At 49.1% G+C, this 15,951-nt stretch overlaps 2 protein-coding genes and 1 long non-coding RNA gene across 4 annotated transcripts in view; 1 reads left to right on the top strand and 2 right to left on the bottom strand.

Moving 5' to 3' along the window:
- Positions 1 to 3,197, bottom strand: part of FAF1 (Fas associated factor 1) — a 179,221-nt gene extending 176,024 nt beyond the window's left edge. The window contains exon 1 of the mRNA XM_072866708.1: positions 2,545 to 3,197. Within this exon, the coding sequence (XP_072722809.1) occupies positions 2,545 to 2,589 (45 nt within the window). The 5' untranslated portion in view covers positions 2,590 to 3,197. The remainder of the gene's footprint in view (positions 1 to 2,544) is intronic.
- A 1,035-nt stretch (positions 3,198 to 4,232) lies between these two features.
- Positions 4,233 to 7,247, bottom strand: LOC140653940 (uncharacterized). Its single transcript, XR_012043281.1, has 2 exons — positions 6,452 to 7,247; positions 4,233 to 5,382 (listed from the first exon to the last, which is right to left on the bottom strand). It is a non-coding gene; the product is annotated as an uncharacterized lncRNA (long non-coding RNA).
- Positions 7,248 to 7,825: 578 nt separating this feature from the next.
- CDKN2C (cyclin dependent kinase inhibitor 2C) lies at positions 7,826 to 14,145 on the top strand. 2 transcript variants are annotated; one of them, XM_072867840.1, is made up of 3 exons: positions 7,826 to 8,217; positions 8,589 to 8,729; positions 12,245 to 14,145. In XM_072867840.1, the coding sequence occupies exons 2-3, from the start codon at positions 8,601 to 8,603 to the stop codon at positions 12,617 to 12,619; spliced, it is 504 nt and encodes a 167-aa protein (XP_072723941.1). In that variant the 5' UTR covers positions 7,826 to 8,217; positions 8,589 to 8,600; the 3' UTR covers positions 12,620 to 14,145. The 2 variants fall into 2 exon arrangements, with proteins under 2 accessions (XP_072723941.1, XP_072723942.1); XM_072867841.1 differs by lacking the exon at positions 8,589 to 8,729 and having other exon boundaries at positions 7,831 to 8,217.
- Positions 14,146 to 15,951: the final 1,806 nt, after the last annotated feature.

The raw sequence follows: 15,951 nt of genomic DNA, 5'->3' as shown, positions 1-15,951 counted from the left end.
AGATCCTGCTCTAGTTGAAATCAGTGGCAGAATCCCTAATGGCTTTGAAAGATACAAAATAAGTCCATGAAAGCTTCACAAAAGCATCAAACATCAGTATAATTATGACTTCACTGAGAAATTTTTTAAGGGGAGGGAAAACCCTTTCAAGTTTTAAAAAGTTCAGAGAACACTGCTCTACCCCTCTTAAAAGTAACTTGGGAAAGGCGAGCGTGAAATGGTGATGGAAGTTTCCCTCCCAATTTAATTCAGCAAAGATTAGCTGAACAAAACTACAAAGAATTGCTTTTAAAATTTCCAGTGTGCACAACATTCTTCAACAAGATACCTCACACAAATATAGAAGATGGCAGCAGAACTCTGAGAAACACATTTATTAATTAAAAGGTACAGAAAATATAGAAGGGAAAATCATGCAGAATTACTTTGCACATAATGTTTTATTTTCCATTTTAAATTCTTAGTGAACGAGTTGTAAATTCCATCAAGTATTTAAAATACCCAAAATCCCTTACCGTTTTGTAACAGCCTGAAGATACAAGGCCTAATAATGACTGACATTGTCTTTCACTAATCTGAAGCTTTAACAGCATGACAATTGACAGTTCAGTGTTTCAGAATCAGGTAGATGCTTGAGATTATTTTAAAAAAAAAAAAAAAAGAGGATTAAACAGAAAAACAAAGTTGTCTGCTGAAATACAAGAGGAAAAAGTTTTGGGTTTTTTCTTTAAATACGCATTGTTATATGATAAAATATTTCCTGGGTCCTAGGTTCAGACACATTATGTCATCCTTTATCTACAACTGGTTTCTGTGACTCCACCGCCCATCTGCAAGTTTGCAATAATACTTAATTGTCTTCATGGTACCAAACACTGCAGTTACTCTTATACCTTTATTAATTGGTTTCAAAACCCAAGCAGAAAAATACTGCAGAACTGCAAAATAGCATTGACACTAAAAACTTGGAAAGTGGATACACAGTGAAAGCTCTATTAAAAAAAAAAAAAAAAAAAAAAATCTTACATTCACCAGCCACTAACTTAATCATCTTCTGGGATTCCTGAATGTAAACCTGTTTCAGCTAATAAAGAGGGATTCCATAAGAGTCTGTCTCCACTAGTATGAGTGCAGAATTGGGGTCCCAGTTTCCTTTTACACAGTATATTGTTACTGGAAGAACTCCTTTATGAAACTCCAACCTTAAAATTGAGACATCACTCCTTACACACACAAAAGTGTCTCCAAGCACAACAAAATAAAGGATCATTATAGAAGCATTTGTTAAACATTTTAATAAATATGGGTGTAAGATACGCAGGCACAGAAAGGGAAAACACTTCCCTGTTATCAACTGGGAACTCTGCATGTTATGTCAGTAAGATATCAGACACCTTTGGCAAAAAAGGAATGACATAACGTACCCTACAGTCACCCTACCTGTAATTCCAAAGAAACATTCTTGTTAAACACACACAGAGTGAATGAAGGGATTACTTTTTTTTTAAACTAAGTGGAATAGTTTCACTGATAACAGCTGAAAAACAGTCTTTTAAGACGTTGGACATACAGACAGCAGTTTTACAACTTGATCCAAGAATATCCAGGAGCCTATCCATGAAAGAACAACCACTGCAAACGGACAAAGTTTAAAAAAAACATCAACTGAAAAGCAAATATTAAAAAGATATATTCAAATATAATCTGATATATTATATTTGGGCCAAGCTGCTTTTGGCTCTCCCCACTATTTCAAATGCAGGTATATTCCACTTGTTTGTTTACTTGCTCTTAGAAAAACAATAGAAGAACTAGCAATATTGAGAAGCAATATACTGAACAGATTAACCAGGTTCCCGAACACATCACCTTTATTTAGAGAAAGACTTTATTCTAGGAATAAGATTTAAGAGTTTGAAGTTAAATTATAACCCTTTTGTAGGGAGGAGGGAAGGTAACAAACAACTTTTAAGGGCATATTCCTCCTTCCTACACAAACATGTTGTTGTTTGGAATGGGGTGTGAAGAGTTTTACTGTCATTACAACAGTCACAAGCTGAGGTAATCATGAAGTTAGTGTTGATGCTATAATGGAAACACCTCTGTTCAGCGTTAATCTGTAGTACCAGTAAGTGATTCATTACAAACACTGTGACAAATCATGAGGAGTGATGAGTTTTGTATCCTCCCTGGCATTTGCCTCTTCCAAGAGAGCTGGCTCACAGCTGTCCCAGGGCCTGGGTGGTTGTAGAGGGTTGGAACAAGCAAAAAGTGGATGAAAAAGCTGTTTTTGTTATTATTAAAAACTGAAACTCTCTAAGTCAAAGAAGACATTTTGTTCATGCACCTTGACAGAAGAGGGCACATGTTCCCCATTTCTGACCAAAAAAAAAAAGAAAGAAAGAAAGAGCGGAGGCTTTGGAGAGTGGGCTTCACACCCACCGCCCTGGACCTTCCCACAAAGAACAAGCAGCACAGCAACGAGGAGAAAGAGAAAAGCAGCGAGAGGCCACGGTTGTGTGGCGGCGGTGGCTTGAAATTTACCTGGAAATCAGCCAATATCATTTCTCGGTCCATGTTGGACGCCATTGCAGCCAGCTGCGTCCCCGGCTCTGCTCTGACCCGCGCACCTGGAGCTGCTGCCGGCGAGGACGGGGCAGGGTGGGAGCTAGGAGCTCATCGAGGCGCCGGGCTCCTCTCAGGCTCCCGCGGCGCCCCCGGGCTGCCCCGCCTGGCAGCTCCGCGGCGGCCGGGACGCAGCGGCGACGGGCGGCGGAGGGAGGAGAGAGGCGGGCAGGGGGCCGGGAGCGGGCCGGGAGCGGGCAGCGCTGCCTCAGCTGCTGGCCCGGGGAGGAGGAGGAGGCAGCGCCGCTCCCTCCCTGCCTCCACAGCGCCTGTCGCACATTTTGCCTGTCATTGAGGTCGCAAAGAGGCGCTTTGCGGCCGGCACGTGACCACTCTCCTGTCAAGCGCTCGCGAAGCCGGGGAGGGGGGTGGGGCCGCGCCTTTCCGGCAGCCCGCGGTGACCGCGGCCGCTGCGCCCCCGCCACGGCCACCGTACCGGCCCCGAGCCCGAGCCTGGCCCCGGCCCCGGCCCCGGCGGGAAGGGAGGGGAGGGGAGGGGAGGGGAGGGGGTGCGTGAAGAGCCTGCGCCGGTGCCCGGCGGAAGGTGCCCGCGCCGGGTCGCGGGGCCACGGGCGGCCGGTCCGGACGAGCGGCTGAGGGAGCCCGCGGCCCGCGCGTAGGCCTTCCCTGAGGGGACGGACCGCCTCAGCTTCCGGGGAGCAACGGCTGCGGCCCCGGCCCGGCCTCAGAGCGGGGGAGCGGCTCCTCCGAGCGGGCGGGACAGCTCCGGCCCCTGGCTCGGCCGGGCGCAGCGCTGCCCCGGGGGCTGACGCGCCGTCGCCGGCGGTTGGCGGCAGGCGGCGGCTCCCCGGGCCCGACGGCGGCGCGCGGTGGCCCGGCTGGGCTCCGCCGCCGGCTGCGGCCTAACGGGGCGGCGGGGCCCTGTCTGCAGCGAGCCCGGGCCGGGCCCGCCATCCGGGGCCGGGCGCGGGGGACACAAGGGCCGCTGCGGCCGCCGGCCGGAGGGCGGCTCTGCCTCCCCGTGCGGGAGCGGGGCAGCCATCCGCGCCCCCGTGACAGAGGAGCGGGCGGGATCGCCGTGGCATCGGTGAATGCAGCGGCTCAGTCCCCAGCGCGGTTTGCGTCTGCTCTGACAACCCCTAACTTCGTGCTCGCTGAGTGAGCCCAACCTCCCCGGCGCAGGGGGCTCGCACCGGCCGGGGGGCTCGGTAAAACGGTGATTTTCCCCGTCTTCGTTCTTCTTTTGAAGGAAGAGCATTTTCCACAGGTTTCTGAGCCGACAGACCGTGATCTGCACAGCGGCCCTCGCTCAGGCTTAGCACTCCGGCACTGTAAGATGCAATTGCATTATACACCACAGATAAATCGGGGGGTTTTTAAGTAATGCAAACCTAGCTGTACTTAATGCTTTTTAAGTCTGCCTCCTACCACCTGATGCCGTTCACCGACCCCCTTGTCGCTGGCGTTAAACACAAAGACGCATTTGGACACCAATTTGCTAATTAGTCCAACATGTTTTGCTCAGCTCTTTGTACGGGTGTCGCAGCTACCCAAGGTATATACACAAATAGATCGAGCGCCTTTCTTATTAGCGAAAGCTAATAAAGCTACGTGGTGGTTATCTTTGAGTCAAGTTATTTTGCCGGTTTTAGGAAAAACAGTTCTTTATTGTTTTTCTCTTCCGTCCGTGAGGGTTACAGACGAGTTTCTCAGACTCCGAGCTCCCTGCTGCCTGTCGCAGCAGCCGGGCTGGCACCGGGGAGAGCTGCGGGGAGCGGGGGGGCACGGCGCGACCGCCCGCCGCGGCCGGGTCCGTCGGTGGGGAGGGAGAGGGCACAGCCGCTGCCGGCGGACAGGGGCATAGAGGAAGTTAAACTGTACGTTCAGGAGGGTTCCCAATAAAAATACTCCAGGGAATTGTTTAAAGCCTGTTGGCGGGTGCGACTGGGGAGCGTGGGCTTCAGGGCGGCTGGCAGCGGCGGGGTCGTTCAGGGTTTCCAGGGGGGCTGAGGCCGCAGTAAAACGCCACTTAACGATGCAAAGCCAGAGTGTCAGGGAAGTTGAATATTCTATTTTATCGTGTTCCTGCTCTAGTTTATGTTGGCAGGGTTCACCAAGAGGTTTTTATTGCCCGCTGACGTTGGCTGAAAAACCCGAGCTCCCCACCACCGAGCAGAGGGATGGCGAAGGAATTGCCCTCACACCTGCCCTTTTCTTTCCAGGTTGATGTTACAGACAGTTCTGTACTAGGTACGAGGTATGGTGCAATGCCAGGGACAGCCTATGCTAAATTACAAACAAATCCACCCACACATTACTAGAGAGTAACTATAATAAAGGCTGAAAAGCAAGTTTTAGCAATTGGATTAAAGCCAATTAGTTCCTGGCACGAACTGAAGCTATAGGTATGTTGTCAAGATTAGTTACACGGTGTTCACGTCTATTACAGTCATCTTTAAAATAATGATATCTATATTAGATCAAAACAGGAAGGATTTGATCCAGAACGTGAAGAAAAGGTGAAAGGCTGCACATGCCCCACAGGGCAGGAAGTTCACATTCAAGTCACAGCGAAAGTCTCTGTCCTCCTCCCCACGGCCCCTCACCCCCACCCACTCGAGGTGGCTTTTTTCGTCCAACGAGTGCCAGACGAATTCGAGAGCCGGGGGGACATTCGCTTACTTTACTCCTTGCAATGCCCGGCGATAATATCTCCCTCCAGAAGGTGTTTTGGCTGCTGATTTTGGAGCCGATCACGGCAAATCTTTCTGGTTTAGGAGGAGTATCTTTATCATGCTTGAGAGGAAATTATTAGGATTAACGTGCTGCTTTCTGTAAAGATTTCTGACAGACCCGCACGGTGAAGGAGGTTTGACGGCACTTTCTGGCTGGGCAGCTTTACTTGCTGGAGGCCTGCAGCACCCCGGCTACGCTTTACTTAATTATTTCTGTTATGTGGCATGATTAACAGAAGATGGGGGGGTTATTCTGAACTGTAAAACAAAAAAAATGCTGGGGGACTGTTGTAAGACTTGCAGGTCTACTTCTGCAGTAAGTTAGCAACAAGTAACACCACCAAAGCCTGTGGATTTTAGGCACTGAGTAGTCATCAAATAAGTAATTTATAAGCTGTCTGACTGAATATTCGAAGTTTTGCATATAAATTCCTTCCTTATGCAGAAAAGCAACTATATTTGAATACGTGGATGTTATTTATATACGTACATTTCTAGAGTTAGCTTTGAGGGAAATTAGCATTCGTATTTTTGTTCACAAAACTGTTAGCACTATTACTTCTGGCCGAGAATTATCGCAATGAGGCCCTTAAAAATGCGCGGGTTTTTTCCACTAAAGGTGGGAGTGCGAGTGGGGGTCAGCTGATAACTTGAGGATAGCTGCCTTCCCTGCCCCCTGTGCAGGCGGTTCATTCCCCGTCACCTTTGTATTCTCACAAACAGGCGTGGGTGGGAGAATCAGTGCAGGAAAATGTAATTGCGAAGCAACCGAAGCTGAAGGGAGCGCCAGACGCAGCAGCCACACCGCCTTCCTGCAGCTGCCCGGGTTGCAGGTTCATCCCTGTAAAACTGGTTCTCCCTCCGCGGCGGTGGCTGCAAGTCAGGCCCCGGCCACCCCCTGCCCCAGCCCGGCTGCCGCCGGCCGCGCTTCCCGCGCAGGGCAGCGCTGGCGGCCCTGACCTCGCTGCCAGACAGGTTCCCTCGCTCACGCACCTCCCCGAGCTGCCTCACGCGTGTTTACATTCAAATTAACTTTCTCGTGGCGTCCACGCAGAAAACGGGCGAGCGGATTGCCTCTGCGACCGATACGTTACGTGTGCTTATCAGGGAGCCATGACATTGCATCTTACCTCTCGCTGGGTTCGCTTTGGCAGAATTCAGCCTCCCGAGGGTCCCTGAAACTTAAAGCAATCCGGCCATTAAAGCCGGTTTAAGACATGCAGTGCTGCTAGGCAGAATGGCAATGAAATCTCCGCACGGTACCGTCGTCACTTCTTCGCCCTTTGAAGGAAAAGCGAAGCCCTCACGTCTTCTCGGTGGCTGGGTGCGTTTCCCCCTCAAAATGGCACTTTCGAATCAATCAAGGACACCCGAAACGCGGAAAGCAAGGAGTGCTGCCGTGGCCCGCCGCCTTCCACCGTTAAGACAACTTGACATTGACCCTTCATCCTTGACCTTGTCCTTAGGGAGAGGAGCCCGCGTCGCTGCCGGGGTGCACCCCGGCCCCGGAGCCGCTGCCCCGCGGGGTGCCGAGCGAGGGCGGCGGGACCGGGGCCGGGGCCGGGGCCGGGGCCGGGGCCGCGTCCGCTCCCCCCGCGGGCAGGTGGAGACCGCCGGGGGGGAAGCGCCGGGCAGAGCCGCGGCGAGAGGCCGCCCTGCCGCCCCCCGAGCTGCCCCGATCCCCGGTCCTCCCGCGGGGCGCGGCCGCTCCCGGTGCTACAACCTCCTTTTCCTTTCATTTTTCCCCCCCGGTTTCCCCCCCCTAGGCCTCAGCAGCGCTCCTCCTAAAAGCACCCTGACTGTTACGGCTGCGGCGGGGCAGTGCCGTGCCCGGGCCGCAGGGCGAGGGGAACGACACAAGGCGCCGCGCCGCGGGGCCGGGGCCGGGGCCGGGGCCGGGGCCGGGGCCGGGGCCGGGGCCGGGGCCGGGGCCGGGCGAGGGGCGGGTGCGCGCCGCCGCAGGCCTTCCTGCCCGGCCGCGCCGCAACTCCGCCGCGCCTCCTTAAATCTCTGCCGTTAAAATGTGGGCGGGTGTTTCAACTCAAAAAGCGCTCAAATTTTTTTTCTTTTCAAAAAAAGCTGATGAGGTTAAAAAAAAAAAAGGGGGAAAGAAAAAAAAAGAGAAACCGGCTTCGCGTCCGTAGGAAACAGAAGTAGCGATTGTTTGTGCTTAAAAAAGGGGGAGCGCAAAGCCGCGGGCGGAGGCAGCGACCGCGGACCGGCAAGTGCAGCTTTATTCGCGGAGCCGAGAGGAGGCGAGCGGCGGCTGTCACTGCGCGCCGGGAGGCTGCCGAGCACGGCCGGGCCGGGGCAGCGGCGGGCACCAGCGCAGCCCCTGCCCCCGCCCGCCGCTCGCCCGCCGCTCCCCGGCCGGGGCGAGAGGCGCGGCCGTCGCCGGGGAGCGCCCGGCGGAGCGCGGGCAGCGGCGGCGGGGCCCCGGCGGGCGGCGGCGACGGCCCCGCTCCGCGGCTCCCCCGCGCCCTGAGCGCGGGCGGCGGTACGCGGCAGCCCCCCCGCCGCCGCCGCCGCCGCCGCCGCCGCCGCCCGCCGACCCGCCGCCCTCCTGGATGCTCCGGAGCCGCCGCCGCCGGGGGCGGCCGCCGGCCGGGATCGCGCCCGCCCGCTGCGCGGAGGCTGCGCGGGGCGGCGGGAGTGAAGCTGCTGCTGCGGGGAGCGAGAGCGCCGAGGGAGCGAGGCCGGCGGCCGGGCGGCCGCTGCCGCCGCGCCCTGCCCGGGGCGGGCGCGGCTCGTCCTTCTCGGCCCTGCTCGGCCCGGACTAGAGGCGGCGGTGTGGGCTGAAAGGGGGGATCCCGAGCGGGAGCGGATGCACACTGCTAGAGAAGACTTTTCCTCGGAGCTGTTGCTGCTAAAGTCTCAGATCCCGACTGTGAACAGGGTGGGTTGTCTTCTTCTTCCAAGATCTCAGGTCTGAGTGAGTCTCCGGTGTACGTGTACATATGTTACCTGTAACATATATAATATGTTGCATAGCTGCTAATCTGTTCCCCCCCGAAAGTGGCCAGAGTCTTTAATAGGAGTTACTCTATATGTGGAAGCAAAGAAATCTTCTTTCAAGTGGAGCTGCAGTTTTGCTGAATAATCACGTGTGAGTTAGGGGCGGGCTCTTGGCAAGGAGGTTTTTTACGAGTATTTACTACAAGGTCTACTCCAGAAGATTAACCATCCCAATCCTTCTGTCAGTCTCCGATGCCATGCCTGGTTAAAAAAAAAAAAAAAAAAAAATCTCATCTTTTTTCCGATCGTCAGTCACCCTAAAGAATGGCCGAGCCTTCTGGGAACGAGCTGGCGTCCGCGGCTGCCAAGGGGGACCTAGTGCAACTTACTAATTTGTTGCAAAAGAATGTAAACGTCAATGCACAAAATGGATTTGGGAGGACTGCGCTGCAGGTTGGTATCCAGAGAGGGAGAAAATATTTCATCACTGGTACCTACGTGACCCGGGTTTCCAAAAAAGACAACGTTTTAAACAGGCTGGTGGATGAAATTCGAGTGCTTTTTCAAACTCGTTGGATGCCATATTTTATAACTTTAGTGGCTCCAACTCCCTAAAATGACGTACTTGAAATAAAAGTGGTCAAAACCATTCTTTCAATCGGGGAATCACCCTCAATGTCAGACGGGCTGCGAGTTTGCTAATATTTTGTAACTTCGTGGGGAGGAGGCAAGGAATGAAAGAGCTGAGATGAAAAGAAATCAGCTTAGGTGAGCAGGGTTTCATAGCAGGTCTGTAAACACAAATGTGCTGTTCTCTGAAGCTTGGGATTTATCTTTTTCTCCTCCTTTTTTTTTTCCTGCAATATGCTTTCAAAGCGTGCCTTGTCTCGGTTCTGGGATCTGCTGTAGACGGTACTTTGCCTTTATACGCTGTTTGTGAGGAATGACCTTTCTCATTGGGAAGCATGCTGCTCAGAACCGAGGACCTTCGATGTACATTAAGAGTTAGCCCTTCGAGCTAGGGTTCCAGCTGAATCACTTGCCTTTTCATTCATAATTAAGGCTTGAAAATTTGCTTTTTTAGATCGGCTGGCAGGGCACTGGTTCCAGTTATTTCCTTTCTGATCGTATAGGGTGCTATGTCCTAATTTTTAAGTGTGTGGCTGTGCAGGCAGGAGCTGGAACTCGTCCAACTGCGAACTGTTGGAGCTGGTGAAAGATTTTGCTTTTAGTAATATCAGATAATGACGGCGAAAAGGCTAGAATACCCACCAAATAGTGAAAGAAGTGATTTAGAAACCCGGAGAAAAAAATGTGTGGTTATTTGTACTTAAGCTATAAGTCATGAAACGTGGAAGTGGAGCTATAGGTCTTTTTAATTTCACACATTGGAAAAATCGTTTGCTAACTCCTCTCCCCCCCTCCCCCGAAACCGTGATAATCGCTTCTGAAATTGGGTTTTTAAACAGCATATAGCTTGCGAATGTGCTCGAGATATTTACAGCTTTTTTGGCTTAACATCAAAATGTTGGAGCTGGAAAATAAGCACCTCTTGCTAAAAAAGCAGGAATGACCCTTTTTTGACAATTTCGCTGAAGCTGGAGATCTGTGAGCTCCTCTCTGTCCTGTTAGCACCTAAATAGGGCATCGCATGGCAGCGCAGGCACTTGCAGCAACTTTTAAGAGAGCGAAAGGATTTAAATTAAAAACTTGCACAAACTAACTTCTTTCAGAAAGCAGGAAACATTTAGCTAGCTGGTTTATCCTCGGGATGAGGGCTGAAAACCGATTTGTCCTACAGCAATGTATTTTTTCCCTAAAAGCAGCTAACTGGCCGTATCCTGAGTGAAGGAATATTTTACACAATGACATAGCACCCAGCTATATTAAACACGCATCCGTGTCCTAACAATGCTTCTTATCGCTGCCTAATCGTAACTGAGTTAATGAACCACAACAAAAATCAAAACAAGAGAATCTGTCGACTTATTTTCAATATGTATCATCCCGAAATGTGCTGTGGGTGCGTGGCCATGCTCGAAAGAGCTCTCTGTCAGTGCACTCTCCAAAACTGAGCTAATCTCTCCATAACCTCTCTCTCAATTAAAACGGAGAGAATGCTCCTATATTAATACCGATGAATTTATATTTTTCTTCTGCGTTTATGTTTGATTAAACAGCTGCTCAGCTTGTCTTGCTCTGTACTTTTTATTTCTGATGAAGTGTACCTATGCAGGCCTCAAATACATGTCCTGCCCTTATGCACTTCATCAGACTTATTCAGTTAATGCTTTCTCCTTCTTTGCCTCTCTCCCCCCAAGTGAAACTTTGCAAAATAAAGCACATTTGCTGTACAGTTGTAGCCCACGTCCCAAGAGCATCACCTTTTCGATGGTTTTTCTCCCCCCCCATCTTTAACTGAAGCCTTCAGTCCCCTAGCCTGAACACAGAAAACTCCCACTCAAACAAAATACATGTTTTGAATTCACAAATAATACAGCCTGGCCTCTCAAAAAGAGACCAAAATGTCCAGATTTGACTAAAGAAAGAGAGATCACAATGCCCTTGTTTTCTTTTACATCGCTTCCATCTCTAGTCAGAAGTGAAAGAAGTGGCACATACGGAGCTGGAAGCCTTGGGGCACCAAGGAATCTCTTTCCCTGAATCCCAGCCTGTCTTATCTGCACTTTTGCTCTTGTCTGTAGATATAATATACTGGGCTGCTTTACAGTCCAAACGCTGCAGTAATTATATTTATTATAGCTTGCTTTTCTTAAAAAGCCTGACATACATTTTTCACCAGGAGAGTTTTTCAGCAAATCCCTTGTAGAAATTGTACCTTATGCTAAATGTAATGCACTGTAATGCTCATTTATGCAGATAAATTTTTTTACCCAGATTTTCAAATGTGGACGTTTCTAAGAAAATGTAAAAATTTTTTTTTTTTCGAATTTGACACTTACAATGAGACTAATTACAAGGACAGGAAAATATTGCCTATAGGCTGGGGATTATACATTACCGTGTTCATTTTTTGAAAGTCTCTGAGAAAACAAAAAATGAGGAATTTGGGGGAAATCGGTGCAAGCTGTTAAGTCCCAAATAAGAGAGATTTGCGTTCTAATTATGACAGTATTATGATGCAATCGAGAAAATTTAAAGAAGCTTTTTTTTTCCTGAGAGAAGCAGTCAGAAAATCCAATTATTGTTGTTGTTGTTTTTTAAAAAAGGGGATGTTTTTAACAACAGAATATAGCCACAGTTTACTTCTAGTGAAATTATGAAAGCACAATATAATATACTGGTTTTAGAAGAAAACTTCTGGAACTTTGAAACATTCCTTTTAACTTCTCCTTTTTGGGTGACATAATGCAACACAAATACTGGGGAGAAAAATTTCCTCTAGCATTTATTTTTCTTAGCAGACAGAGCTATGGTACAGTCCAAATATTTGTTTTATGATAATGCACAGACAATGTAAACACCTGAAAGCTTATAAAAACACATCCTACATTTGCTGTTGCTGAGGTAAAATATCTGTTCCTCAGAGACCCTATATTTGATGTTTAACGAGATTAAACAGTAATGCAAAGGTGTCTCAATACTTAGGCGAACAAAACCCAACCATACTTAATTTTCGTATGTGAAGAAACAGATAACCCACGTTAAAAAAAAAGAAAAGGTGATTATATGCCCATTCTACACCGCCTGTTTCAGACATTAATCTCTCCGGGGCAGAAAGCTGCTACCACCGACATGATAATATCTCTCACCATTTCACCGGGTTTAGTTAAAAAATACATCAAAAATCGGTGTTCTGGTCTGTCATTAGTTTTACGGTGGGGCTCTTCTCTCTGTTGTAAATGAGGATTGAGCCGTGACAAAACCCAGAGATAGGAACTGAGGAGCTAAACCCCGTGCTGGAGCAACACCCCCCCCGGTATTCACCTCTTCTTTTTCTTTCACAGGTAATGAAACTCGGGAACCCCGAAATCGCCAGGAGGTTGCTAATGAACGGTGCAAACCCCAATCTGAAAGACAGTACTGGCTTCGCTGTCATTCATGATGTAGCCAGAGAGGGTTTTCTGGACACTTTGCAGACTCTGCTGGAGTTTAAGGCTGATGTTAACATTGAGGATAACGAGGGCAACCTGCCCTTGCACTTGGCCGCCCGGGAGGGGCACGTGGGGGTGGTGGCCTTCCTGCTGGGCTGCGCGGAGTGCAAGGTGGGCCACCGGAACAAGCGGGGGGCCACCGCCTACGACCTGGCCAAGCTCTACAAGAGATCCGCCGTGGTGAAGCTCTTGGAGGACAGCAGCTCCTTCCCGGCAGCCATGAATTAAATCCAGCTCGGACATTAAGGCTTGCAGCCTTCTTTTTGGTTTGGGTTTGTTTCCCCCCCCCCCCTTTCTTTTTTAATAACATTTGTTGCAACTTTGCTTCTGGTTTTTTTTTTTTTTTTTTTGAACAGCTGATAGCATAAGTCTCAAGAAATTCTAGAGGTGGGTTTTTAGATAATGGAAATGTTTTAAATCCACGCTCCCAGCAATTTCTTACACCTGCCATGTACGCGCACAGACCCAGCCATGTATATGTTGGTCGCTCATACCTAGTTTGCCGGTATCAAGTTTTACCATTTATTTTAGGTCATTCATATTAAGTAATTAATACGAGAGCTACATATTCACACGCTTAACGTTGCTGGACTTTTAGGAAAAGAAAAGGAAAGAAAAGGGGTGATTTCTCCCACCTCCCAACGCAACCCCCCTCGCCTTTCCCCACCCTTTGGTCAGGCTTAAGAGTTTGAAGTCCGGTTTTGGATTAAAACAGCCTTTTCAGGGGTAACCTGCAACTCTCTGCTCAGGCAGAGCTGGAAGTCAAAGGCTGCTTGGCCTGAGGACAGAGGATGGCGCTTAGAGGCTTTGGGACATAGCTGCATTTTGACACTAACAAGAGCTTGTAGAAGTAGGTCACTTACTTTCTAAATGTAGAGGACGCTTTTCCCCTTTGTGTATTTAAACTTTCACCAAGCTGGTTTTGAATTTAGTTACCAGAAACAGTATAAGTGGTGTTTTTTTGATTGCCAGAGGTTTTAAACAGCTCAGTTTAGTAGTTTGTGTTTACTGTGCTCTGAACAAGACTTTTTTTCTAGTTTCAAAACAAGCAGCAGAGAAGCATTGTCAGAGGCAAGAGGACACGAAGGCTGCAGTACAAGGTTTCTGGTCGCTTCATAAGCTGAGTGCAGTTTAGGTGCTCTTTAGGAAATATTTGCTTTCCACCAACTATTCTGTTTTGCCTGGAAATAAACTATTTTAATGATAGATGCATCTCACAAAACAGGAATATTTGCATACAGTGACATTTAGGAAGAAGCACGTTTGATATTCGGGAAGTTATGTTATTGCTCGCACCTAAAACACAACGTAACCATTGCAAATTTTCCATTGCAATACAGCTGAGAGTATTCACCAGACTCAAACTCATTTACCTCTCCAGCTACAACAGGAGCTAACGATGCTCAGCACCGTATCGGAAAGAGTTTAGTATGAAACTTTTAACATTGGTACAGGAGCTAGTTGTTGGACAGATGGGCAGTTTAAAGTGCTTTATTTTGACTAGTCCGAATTTTAATTGCGCAAAATAGAAGGTTTTAAATCAATGCAAAATGAATAGGACTTAAAGTAGCACTTAAAAGAGGAGGGGGTGTAAATTAGTTTAGACTGTAACTCTTAAAAAAAAAAATAGCCCCACAAAATCAGTTACTACCGTTTTCAAGTAAAAAGTACTTTGCTGAAACTGTCTGTCACGGTCACTATACGCTCTGTCACACTGCTGTGTTTTCTGATTAAAAACCTCTGTGGAATACGAAGCTTTGCGCGTTTTTGTTACCGTTTTTTGTTCCCAAGGGATCTAGGGACCATTAAGCCGAGCAGCACGGCGCGTAGGGCGCACGACTGGGGAGAAAACCCAGAAAATGCCGGGTACAAAGAGCGCTAAAACCATCTGAAATCTTAAATCCGAGCAACGCGATCCGCAGGTCCCCGAGGTGAAGGACCCAAACCCCTCCCTGTTGCTATCCGTCTCCCTTTCCTCGTGTCCCAGAGGATGCTCCAAGCTTTTTCCTTCTCCACAGCTAGTGCCCTGCACTCTTCTTATAAAGCAGAAATCCGCCCCACCACCAGGATTTCTCCCCTTCGCTGCTACGGCAGAGGTGAACACCGAAAGGTAATCTCCATCTTTCTCACTTATTTTTCACCTATGCTACGAAAAAAAAAAATCATCCCAGACCCGTGGTGAGCTCCATCAGCATTTAATTTACGCTAAGCCGAAGTTTAAGTAGCGGGTTAATGAAACAACTGCTTTTCCGAGGAAAACACCGCGCCTAGTCAGAAATAGCGGCTTTCATTGCATGCCAGAAGTTCAGTTTAAAGCCAGGACGTGGTACCCCACGGCCGTGCCTACAGCATTAGCGGCTGAGTCAGGGGCGATGTTAAGTCTCGTTTAAAAGTGCGTTTTCTTTGCTTTTACTGCTGCATTTTCTCTGTAAACCCCCCCATTTAGCGGAAACAATATTAGAAATGGAAATTTCTAGTTAGATACTTTGAGAGCGAAAATTACTCTCTGTTGCCCCAGGAAGTTAATAGTTACTACAAAAAGCCTCGGGGAAAGCAAAGAAATAAATCGGCTGGTGGGTTAGGTGCACCTCGGGGTTTGCAGGTGACAAAACGTGCCTCGGTGCTGGGCTGGGCTGTGCTGGCAGCCTGCTGTCCTGCAGAAGGTTTCACATCTGGTGAGCGAGGAGCAAATAAGATAAAGCAAATCTCATTAACAGGGCACCTTTCTAGCGAAAAAGGATTCTAACATCGGGTGTGGTTTCAGAAATTTACTTGCGTGATTTTTCCCTACCAGCCCGGCAACATCAGAAAGTCCAGTTTGATACTTGGCATATTTGTGAAAATGTCGACAGTAAGGTCGACCCGGAGACGCAAAACTGCAGCGTGCGAGACGGAACGAAATATTTCTGAGAGCTTTTATTGAGACATAAACCAACTGAAAAAGTAAGCTTCCCAGGCAGGAGCAGAGATTGCCCTGCAGCAGCCCGGGAATAGGCAGTAAGCAATACAGTATCGGGATGAGATGTACAAACAGAAACAAATAGAGCAAGCACAGAAAAATGTGAAGCAATAGGGTATAAAATGTAGCTGCACCAGGATTCACAGCGCCCGGGCTGCGCGGGAATACAGCCGTGGGGCAAGAGCCCACTCCCCTTTCCGTCCCACGGATGAGCGAAGCTGCTGCACTTGACCTTTGCTTCTAAACCAGCCTCGGAGGCTGCTGAATTCCTCTGGAAAAGGGGCAGATCCTAAGGGGATCCTGCAGGGAACGAACAGGGCTTCGTCTGTGGCAGCAGGACCGTCCGAGGGTGAAAGAGCCGGTGTGTGAATCCGGGGGGAGAGAGGGGGAGAGGAGCACGGCTAAGGCAGGCGCATAAAGCTGGCCGGGCACTGACCCGGGGCAGCGTAAATTATAAGGTATTTGAAGGTGAATTCAGCTCAGTAAATGACTGCACGTTGGAGTACACGAAAAGACTTTCTTTCCAGTTTTCTGTGTGGGGAGAGGAATGAAATCAATGTTTTATTCCGCGGTGGGATAAGAAATTAGCTTCGTAGGAAAT

This window comes from Ciconia boyciana, chromosome 7 (assembly GCF_034638445.1).
Source record: "Ciconia boyciana chromosome 7, ASM3463844v1, whole genome shotgun sequence".
NCBI classification, from domain to species: Eukaryota; Metazoa; Chordata; class Aves; order Ciconiiformes; family Ciconiidae; genus Ciconia; species Ciconia boyciana.
This window is presented reverse-complemented; position numbering and strand designations above follow the sequence as displayed.